The following is a 10,977-nucleotide window of genomic DNA, read 5'->3' on the forward strand; positions in this document are numbered from 1 at the left end:
GGGGGACCGGAGGGTGTGTTCCAACTACAGAGGGATCACACTCCTCAGCCTCCCTGGTAAGGTCTATTCAGGGGTGCTGGAGAGGAGGGTCCGTCGGGAGGTCGAATCTCGGATTCAGGAGGAGCAGTGTGGTTTTCGTCCTGGCCGTGGAACAGTGGACCAGCTCTACACCCTCCGCAGGATCCTCGAGGGTGCGTGGGAGTTCGCTCAACCAGTCCACATGTGTTTCGTGGATTTGGAGAAGGCGTTCGACCGTGTCCCTCGGGGAGTTCTGTGGGGGGTGCTTCGGGAGTACGGGGTGCCGGGCCCCTTGTTACGGGCTGTTCGGTCCCTGTACGACCGTTGCCAGAGTTTGGTCCGCATTGCCGGCAGTAAGTCGGATTCGTTTCCGGTGAGGGTTGGACTCCGCCAAGGTTGCCCTTTGTCACCGATTCTGTTCATAACTTTTATGGACAGAATTTCTAGGCGCAGCCGAGGCGTGGAGGGGTTCCGGTTTGGTGGCCTCAGCATTGCATCTCTGCTCTTTGCAGATGATGTGGTGCTGTTGGCTTCATCAGGCGGGGGCCTCCAGCTCTCACTGGAGCGGTTCGCAGCAGAGTGTGAAGCGGCTGGGATGAGGATCAGCACCTCCAAATCCGAGACCATGGTCCTCAGTCGGAAAAGGGTGGAGTGTCGTCTTCAGGTCGGGGATGAGATCCTGCCCCAAGTGGAGGAGTTCAAGTATCTTGGGGTCTTGTTCACGAGTGAGGGTGGGATGGAGCGGGAGATCGACAGGCGGATCGGTGCAGCGTCTGCAGTGATGCGGACTCTGTATCGGTCCGTCGTGGTGAAGAAAGAGCTGAGCCAAAAGGCAAAGCTCTCGATTTACCGGTCGATCTACGTTCCAACCCTCACCTATGGTCACGAGCTGTGGGTCGTGACCGAAAGAACAAGATCCCGGATACAAGCGGCCGAAATGAGTTTCCTCCGCAGGGTGTCCGGGCTCTCCCTTAGAGATAGGGTGAGAAGCTCGGTCATCCGGGAGGGACTCAGAGTCGAGCCGCTGCTCCTCCGCGTTGAGAGGAGCCAGCTGAGGTGGCTCGGGCATCTGGTTCGGATGCCTCCTGGACGCCTCCCTGGTGAGATGTTCCAGGCATGTCCCACTGGCGGGAGGCCCCGGGGACGACCCAGGACACGCTGGAGAGACTATGTCTCTCGGTTGGCCTGGGAACGTCTCGGGATCCCGCCGGAGGAGCTGGTTGAAGTGGCTGGGGAGAGGGAAGTCTGGGTTTCCCTCCTGAAGCTGCTGCCCCCGCGACCCGACCCCGGATAAGCGGAAGAAGATGGATGGATGGATGGATGGATATATATATACGTATATATATATATATATATATATATATATATATATATATATATATATATATATATATCCATCCATCCATTTTCTTGACCGCTTATTCCTCACAAGGGTCGCGGGGGGTGCTGGCGCCTATCTCAGCTGGCTCTGGGCAGTAGGCGGGGGACACCCTGGACTGGTTGCCAGCCAATCGCAGGGCACACAGACGAACAACCATCCACACTCACAAGCACACCTAGGGACAATTCGGAGCACCCAATTAACCTGCCATGCATGTCTTTGGAATGTGGGAGGAGACCGGAGTATCTTGACCCACGCGGGCACGGGGAGAACATGCAAACTCCACCCAGGAAGGCCGGAGCCTGGACTCGAACCGGAGTCCTCAGAACTGGGAGGTGGACGTGCTAACCACTCGATCACCGTGCCGCCCTTATATATATATATATATATATATATATATATATATATATATATATATATATATATATATATATATATATATATATATATATATATATATATATATTTAAAGGGGCGGCACGGTAGTCGAGTGGTTAGCACGTCCGCTTCCCAGTTCTGAGGTCTCCGGTTCGAGTCCAGGCTCGGACCCTCCTGGGTGGAGTTTGCATGTTCTCCCCGTGCCCGCGTGGGTCTTCTCCGGGTACTCCGGTCTCCTCCCACATTCCAAAGACATGCATGGCAGGTTAATTGGGCGCTCCGAATTGTCCCTAGGTGTGCGTGTGCGTGTGAGTGTGGATGGTTGTTCGTCTCTGTGTGCCCTGCGATTGGTTGGCAACCAGTCCAGGGTGTCCCCTGCCTACTGCCCAGAGCCAGCTGAGATAGGCGCCAGCAACCCCCTCGACCCTTGTGAGGAATAAGCGGTCAAGAAAATGGATGGATGGGTGGATATATTTTAAAAAAAAACAAGTCTAAAGACATTTTTTGGGAGTGAATGGCAAAGTATTAAAAATGTGTTTACATGTGTTTGGGCTTGAATTAATTAATGTGTGATACATAGTGGTATGCAAGCTCCCTCTCGAAAGAATCACTCAATTAAATATTCAAACCTTACATAACATTTATATAGTAACTTAAACTTTTTTAATCACTACAGTACATTGGTTTGGTCCAGTTCAGTTGTAGTTACACATTTTAATTCAATCAATATTTATGTACAGTTTTTTATTTTCCTATACGTATTTAAATGCAGTCTTACTGTTCAAACGTGTAGAGTAATAGTAATAAAACCTCTGTGTATATATATATATATATATATATATATATATATATATATATATATATATATATATATATATATATATATATATATATATACATATATATATATATATATATATATATATATATATATATATATAAAAAACACTGTGCCTTCTTTGCACATTTCACCGGTGAGCGTTATGGTGATATTTAATTTGGATGGATGGCGGAGTAGTTTGAGAACCGAATTAGATGTAAACAGACCTTGACTAAAACAGTAAGGTTTCGCGTAAAAAACAATATGGATGAAATATGGGATGGCTGTTTCTTGCAATATAATATTAAGACATTAGTGTCAAATTTCTTTTCAAATACACGTGCTCAGCATAAAACGTCAGCTCTTCTCAGGTTAATGTCTCATGGTTCTTGGAGGTGGCACTTCTCAATGAAATTATAAGACTGTAAAAGTTTGAAACCGAGCAACCAATAAATAATAAACTCAATTCCTGCAGTGTGCAGGAAAAAAACAAAAAAACAAAACATGCACTGTTGAACTTGCATGAGACTCAAAACCAGAACTGCTCAATCTCGGATGTGCTCGCCACTGTTGCCCCATTTGACATTAGGACATTGTAATTTGTGGGAAAGTAAAAAGTTATTATATTTTGTATATTACCTTCTACCTATTAAGCTCCTGACCTAGATGGTGTACTCATTTATTTCACAAGTCACAAATGTTTAACTAGGTCTTGTTTGGATCTACAAAGGATTGTATAATGTCCTTTGTACTAGTTCTTAAAGCAAAAGCTACAACAGTCCTTTTGAATGTTTTACTGATGGGTGAATGATATTCTCAAGTGCATATAGATGGCGGCACATGTGGGTCATATCATATAACCAGTTTACAATTTCAAATTCAATTCAGCCAGCAGCCTCGAATGTCAAGTTAGTCTATTTATGAACAGGAAAGTTGAACGGGGAAAAATACAATGAAAAAAAAATACAGTTCAGTATTTCATTAGTTTAAAAAAAGAAAGAGGACACACAGGGTCTAATTTCGCAACATGCTTATCAGTGTCTGGGTTCACAGTGTGTTTCTTATTGGCTGACCCACTTGTATAATTTAAGACATACAATTTAAAATAAATACAACACAAGCATTCTACACCATGTAAATTAGTCTTTACATATTCAATGATTCGGTGAAGTTGTGTGACTTTTTACAGCCAAAAGTCGCTCAGCAGAAATCAAAAGTGTCCAGTGGACCACCAGAAGCGCCTCAATCCCACAAGGTTAGGCTCGTCATGCAAAATCACGTCAGTGTCATGCATGACAAAGAGACAATATCCTCAAATGCGAGCAATTGCAGAATTAAACAAGCAGCCAGCTTACCGTTTGTAAGGCGAGCGGAGCACACGCCAGAACAGCTCGAGTGGGCGGAGCCTTGAACCGAATCAGCGGACTGCCTTTTCTCTCCACACGTATAAGAAAACAGAGAGAACATCTCAAATTGTGTGTGTCCAAACTTTTAGTCATGAGGAGGCTTCAACTGTTTGTCTGCTTTTACCTTTCGGCTGTGGTGACGCCACACGACATTGTAAGTTGCCTTGCTTTATAATATGACAGGTCCATTTAAATTCTGTCAAAAATAATAATGAGCCCTATTGTGTTGTGTCCTTACAGAAAGTGCAGTGCCATGAAAATTATGGTATATTGTCTTATTTTTCTTTTGTGTATACAGTGAGCAGAGGCCGATGGAATAAGGAAGTGAAATGTAAAAAAAAAAAAGGGGAAAAAAATGGTTTCTGCTACATATTGACTTTTTAATTAAACAAGTTAGGGAATCTTGTTTCTACAAGCTGTTTGTTATTGCCATTAGTGTGCCATGTTTCACATTCCTCCGTGTCACTGGTGTTACAGTTTATTTATTTTTTAAAGAATATTTAAGAATATAACATCTTGAATGAATTATATGAATATATGAATGACTATAATAGCATTGACATTTTTTTTGTTCAGCATTGATCATAATGATCTTCCAATGTGTTAATTGGAATATAATAAATACTTCAACAGTAAAATAAAATATCAATTAAGTAACAGTCGCACAATGTCAACAAAGTTGCTTCGATTCTTCATCTTCTTTCTTCTTTTTTTTTTTAATAGTTAAGTCACCCGTTGCTGTTTGCATGGCCACTTGTTGCTAGGCATTGTTGTTAAGATGTCAGTCATAACTGGCCAATAGGTCAAGTGTATCATACAAGTGCTTATAATCCACGTCGCATCCATTTGACTAGGCTGTTTGAATGACAAACTGGTCTGAACATGGTGAGGTAAATCATAACGAATTGGAGTGGGTTCCTTAATTTTGTGATTGTATTTTAATCAGTTTTCTGTATGACTGGCAATATCTCCTTGTTCTATATAATTGCATATCTCGAATGGAACAGAACCCCAATTAATGTAATTTCGTACATGTATGTGTTGTACTATTTACTTTGAATTAAATGTGGTAAAAAAAAAAAAAAAGTCTTTAAAAAAGCATGTGGTGACCTGAGAGTTTTGCACATAATAATGATCTGGCCATGCTTTTTGACAAACATAAACTGTACATGTTCTTGCTTTTTCCATACCTACGCATAAAAAAAAACACTTCCATCCATCCTCTTGACCGCTTATTCCTCACAAGGGTCGCAGGGGGTGCTGGAGCCTATCTCAGCTGGCTTTGGGCAGTAGGCGGGGTACACCCTGAACTGGTTGCCAGCCAATCGCAGGGCACACAGAGACGAACAACCATCCACACACTCACAAGCACACCTAGGGACAATTCGGAGCGCCCAATTAACCTGCCATGAATGTCTTTGGAATGTGGGAGGAGACCGGAGTACCCGGAGAAGACCCACGCAGACATGGGGAGAACATGCAAACTCCACACAGGAAGGCCGGAGCCTGGACTCGAATCCGAATCCTCAGAACTGGGAGGCGACGTGCTAACCAGTCATTCACCGTGCCGCTCAACAATACCTCCATTTTAATATTTTAAAATATTTAAAATATTTGATTATGTTTCAAAATGATTTAGTTTTGAGAAAGTGGGACAGATGTTATTGAATGTATAAAATAGAATTGTCTCTTTCTCCAGTTTTGCCCACCTCAAGTGAGAACAGTCCGTCCCTGTTAGCAGATTTGAAGGTTGAGCTGGTAAAAGTGTCAAGAATAGACATGATCAATGTGAGCTGGGCCATCAACATTGACGGTAAGGGTCACTAGTTGCTTTTATAAATGAAGGTAAACTTCAAAATGCAAGAACTCATAATTCATCTAAACTATGTGAAATTGAATATGCTTTCCTCTCCAAACTCTATGGAAATCTGATGCACCACTCTCATTTCTTGTCTATATGCAGCTAGCGTCAAATATCTGACTGGCACACGGATTAGGGGGAAGGAAGTCTACCTCTGTGAATACTTTCCACCTTTCTCTTATTCTAACCTCACTGGGATACAGCAGGTATTACAGCAGAGATCAATCTTCCTTCGCATGGACGCCAGAAAGTCTACATCTGCTTCCCCAGTATCAAAGAGTGTGTGTCTGTCTTGCACTTTACAGTCAGTGCATTTTTTTGTCTGTCCCATTTAGAAATGGTTTCATTATATCGTGAATGGAAACTATGGCTCCACGGTCCTAGTGGCCAACCTTCCTTTGTCACCACTGGGGAGCGGCCGTTCTTATAAATTTGCAAAAATCGTCACTCCTCGACCCACACTGAGTAAGTACATTTCTATCCACTACATCAATACCGTAACTCTGAGTAGTGACCACTACCATTGTTGAACTGATGACAAAAGTACACAAAAAAAGGGTGTTGTCATTGCGTGGCAACAAACCAGCGCAAAGCACAGTCGATGCCCGTGTTGAGCGGCTTCAATGCCCAGAAAGTAATTTGTCGAGGGTGGGGTGGTGGACCTTTCTCGAAGTTTATCCCAGCAGGATGCCCTTTCAACATTGCCAAGGCTAACTCTTGTTTATACACCTGCATTGATAACATGTATTGCTGTTCCCGTTTGAATCTAAATATTGTCTGGCTCGAATTCCGTCTGGACATTTGTTACAACAGTCAAGGCTACATGATAAGGCTGTATTGTGGCTACAATGAAACTGCTGTCAATACGCAAAATGGGGTTGGTGGTCTGGTTCCTGGAATGCGGCTGGCGTGGGCCGCTCTTCTGGGTGAGCTAGGCTGGGCAGCGCACAGGAGTCATCAGATCTACAACGTGCTAGCAACCAGTGGTGCTACCTGACTAGAATCAAGGCTGAAATTGCTTGAATCGCAATGGGCAGAATGCAAGCCGATCTACTCTTCTGGAAAGCACAACATGTGTGAAAGCTGATCCGAGGTCAGCAAAGACCCTACTGGTGAAAGAGAAGAATTGCGCTTGCCTTGGCTGCTCGCCTGGCGGGGTGGGCCTGCTGGTGGCGTCTGGGAACCGACTCACCAGTTCCAAATGACTGGGACTAGCCACAATCTACACACGGAGATTCAAGATGAACTGAGCGAGCAGTGTCTGGGATAATCTGGGATGGATGGATAACGATATGAATTAATGTTTATTCTAAACAAAGTATATGATTGATGCGTTATAGTAATGGGTCGATGGGGACGGGTCTCAAATAAGCTTCGGCTTCTACCCGTCAGCCCTTCTTTCGGATGTCAATGTTGCAAATGATGTGATGTGATTGATGTAAGCTGTAATGTGTCCGAAAGGAAAAAATGACTAAACTAAACATAGCATTTAATCGTAATGAATCCTAATGAATCGCCAACAGAATGCCACCAATTTTCGGCATTTTTTTGGTGGGGCTGGCGTTGAGGGGGCTGTGGATGTCCACCCATCCCCACATGAATCCGAAATACTGTGGCAATTGTTTCGATATTTTAAGAGTTTGAAGTTGACACGAGTAGAGATGTGAGTGTGAATTTAGATGATTCTAAGCATTTTGGTGTCATGAAGCAACATTTAGCTTTTGTACATTTACATACAATTTCAAATGTGAAATGAATTGCGTAGTTTTGCATACTCCCAGGATAAACAAGAAACAGCAAAAATGATTTGGCCTCCCAAATAAAGGCCAAAGCATCAAAGCCTGGCATCCAGATGGTGCAATAAAAAAAAATAAAAAAAAGTTTTATATATATATATATATATATATATATATATATATATATATATATATGTATATATATATATATATATATATATATATATATATATATATATATATATATATATATATATATATATATATATATTATACCAGCATTTATTTATGTTATTCATTTATAGTTTACACATCTTTCTCATAAATGCAGCACGCAGCATTTTGAGACTTTTTCTTTCTTTTTTTTCTTTTCTTTTTTTTTTTTTAGGTCTCGCACCAAAGCCAACTAATTATCCAACAGGTGAGGAATCTGAAAACCATGTATACATAATGATAATAATGATGATGATGATGATGATGATGATAATGACTGTCAGGTTTACCTATTTGACATGTATTAAACACGACACACAAAGGAGAGAAGACAGTTCAAGGCTTTTGAGGATTGAGGAGAGGAACTGACTGATACAATTCACTACTGCACTCTCTGAAGAATCCTCTCCTCACACTCTATTTTATTTAGTTTCCAGGCCCTCCTAGTTACATGGGTGTTCCAGTCCTAAAAATGCAAATGCAAGGCATAAATGAAACATAGTGTACTTGTTTGTCTATGTGTGTGCACGTGTTTGGAAGATTGCTGAGTTCCATGTGTGGTCAAGTTTACAATCATTTCAAAACAGACAACAGGTGGACTTAGGTTAGATGTTCTTGTTCTTGTTGTTGTGCTCTTGAGTCATCTTCATATAGTTATGCTATGTGAATGTGAGTGTGGAGCAAAGCAAAACATTCTTTATTGCAAGCAGATGTGATTCTTCATTGCAGCAAATATATGATAACTCATCTCAAGATAACATATAGCTAGGCTATGTGAATGCGAAGCAGAGCAAAACTGTCTTCATTGCAAGCAGAAGCATTTCTTCATTGCAGCAAATGTATGATAACTTATTCACAATTATTTCTGCAATGACTATGAACAAATGTATTTCTCTCCAGCTGTGATCACAGATATTGCTACAGGGGACCCCCTTACAGGTATCACACAAAAATACTTTGCATTCTTTTTTTTTCAATTGCGTATTGTGCCTGAATGAGTGAATTAAAGTGGTTTTTCATTTGTTTCCTGGTTCAGATCCTAAAAACAACTTCACCAGGATATTGGTGAACATTTATTTAGGACTGGCTGCTTTGATGATCCTAACTTCTGGATATATTATCTGTAAGTTGGAAATCTCAAAACCTAAACTTAATAATAGGAATGTTCTAATCTAGAATAAACACATCACCACATCCGATAATGCACTTTTTGTTGACCGTGTAATAATTGATTTACTTTTGATACAGATAAAAAGTGTGGAACAAACTTGACCCTATCAGTGGGGTTCAAAAGGGTACCCACCTCAGCCGAAGTTCCCGTCCATATCCTGTTGGTGTACCCCCCTGAGAATGGAGCCTTCCAGAAGGCTGTGATGGCCCTGGCAGAATTCCTGCAGAAGCACGCAGGCTGCAGCGTTGCGATCGACATATGGCAGCAGAGCAGAATTGCACACGACGGGCCTTTGCGTTGGCTAGCTGTACAAGTCAAAGCTGCACAGCGTGTACTCATCGTCTGCCCACCGGTAATAAGGCCGAAAACATATGTTTAGGCTGAATACAGAATTATGATGCAAGTGACAAGTTGTATCTGTATCTGGCGTTTGGGTGTTGTCCCTGTGCTTATGTGAGTTTTCTTACGGGTACTCTGGAATGATGGTGAATGATTCGACATTATTTACTTTCATTACAGTCAAGCTATCCTCCTTCCATCCCCATCTCCACCACTACGGGGGGAACCTCAATACCAGCTGCCGCTCACGACCTTTACCCTTTGATCCTCAACATGGTGGCGAGCCGCGCTAAGAGTGCTCATGAGCTCGATAAGTTCTGGGTGCTGCAGCTAGGCGATCAGCAAGGGAAGAAGAGGTCTGGTAACGTGGCTCCAGAACTGAGGGCATGCAAGCTTTTTTGTATATTGAAAGATCTGAGCAAACTGTGCTGCAGTCTGCACACTCAAAGACAAGATGGTAAAACGAGATTGACTCTTTTCTTCGGACCTGGAGTCATCAACAACAGGTGTGAAAGTATGGTGAAGTTAAGAGACTCTGTTGAAAAATTACATGGATATTGTTTATTGAGTTCCAGAGAAGCAGTGCCGGTCAGTTCAGTGATTACCTCAGTTTGAATATTTTTAAAGAAATGTGTGTATGGATGTGAAGAACCAACATAGTTAACCCTATACAATTATCAGAGAATATATATATATATATATATATATATATATATATATATATATATATATATATATATATATATATATATATATATATATATATATATATATATATATATATATATATATATATGCTTTTTGTGCATGTCGGCATTTAGCGTTAGCAGGAGGACCAGCCTGTGAAGAGGGGGGGCGCCGGTGACTGAGTGGGAGAAGGAAGGGAGGGGGTGAGCGCGAGACATAAAGTAAAACAAACGTTTGCTTGCTCTAAAAAAAATAAAAATAAAAACATCGTACAACTTGCGATGTGGCTATCGCGCATGCACACATCGCGATGGCGATGTTCAACCGATATATCGGGCCTATTCATACATACATACATACATACAATTTGATTCATTTTGAGAGAAAACACAAGCAGACTTAAAGACAGCATCAGTGTATAATCAAGTATCTATGTATACAGGTTCACATTATGCTCTATAATCAGGGTTGGGAGGGTTACTTATTTCCAACAGTCTATTATCTTCATTTTATAGTGTGTGTCTTGGCTGCCGGGCTTCCAGTCATTTCATGTTCATTTTTGTTTTGTGTTTGTTTTTTTTCCCAATCAGATTCCAGCTTCTATGTAGCATGTATGTAAACAAACATCCCAACCCGGGCCTTCAATGCCAGATTCTGATTCATCATTCTCGTCCTCCAAGTAGGCTCAATGTGACATTGACATTTGATCTATGCTAACTAGTTTTGCAGCCTACCATACTGCAGCAGTGCGTGTAAATACAGTGGGATTGATAAATGTGAAGCTGCTGGCACTGATGAACATTGAACATTATTAAAAAACAAAACAAAAAAAACACATTAACTCTGAGCAGCAAATAGGGATGGATTTTACTCGCCCCGGTCATATAGTATGTCAAAAACTTTAGATTTTTTTTACCATGGTGTTGTCCCAGGTGTTGAGATGGTACACCCCAAGTGTGAAGTCAAT

General features: G+C 41.7%; 1 protein-coding gene across 2 annotated transcripts; it reads left to right on the plus strand.

The window, feature by feature from the left end:
- The first annotated feature begins 4,091 nt into the window (after positions 1 to 4,091).
- Positions 4,092 to 9,997, plus strand: il17rb (interleukin 17 receptor B). Of its 2 annotated transcripts, XM_077511800.1 has the most exons (9): positions 4,092 to 4,157; positions 4,244 to 5,816; positions 5,967 to 6,070; positions 6,200 to 6,329; positions 7,989 to 8,021; positions 8,714 to 8,752; positions 8,850 to 8,936; positions 9,062 to 9,336; positions 9,504 to 9,997. In XM_077511800.1, exons 2-9 carry the CDS (start codon positions 5,672 to 5,674, stop codon positions 9,936 to 9,938), a joined length of 1,248 nt encoding a protein of 415 aa, XP_077367926.1. In that variant the 5' UTR covers positions 4,092 to 4,157; positions 4,244 to 5,671; the 3' UTR covers positions 9,939 to 9,997. The 2 variants fall into 2 exon arrangements, with proteins under 2 accessions (XP_077367926.1, XP_077367925.1); XM_077511799.1 differs by having other exon boundaries at positions 4,098 to 5,816.
- The last annotated feature ends 980 nt before the right edge of the window (positions 9,998 to 10,977 follow it).

Source organism: Festucalex cinctus, chromosome 2 (assembly GCF_051991245.1).
Source record: "Festucalex cinctus isolate MCC-2025b chromosome 2, RoL_Fcin_1.0, whole genome shotgun sequence".
Taxonomy (NCBI): domain Eukaryota; kingdom Metazoa; phylum Chordata; class Actinopteri; order Syngnathiformes; family Syngnathidae; genus Festucalex; species Festucalex cinctus.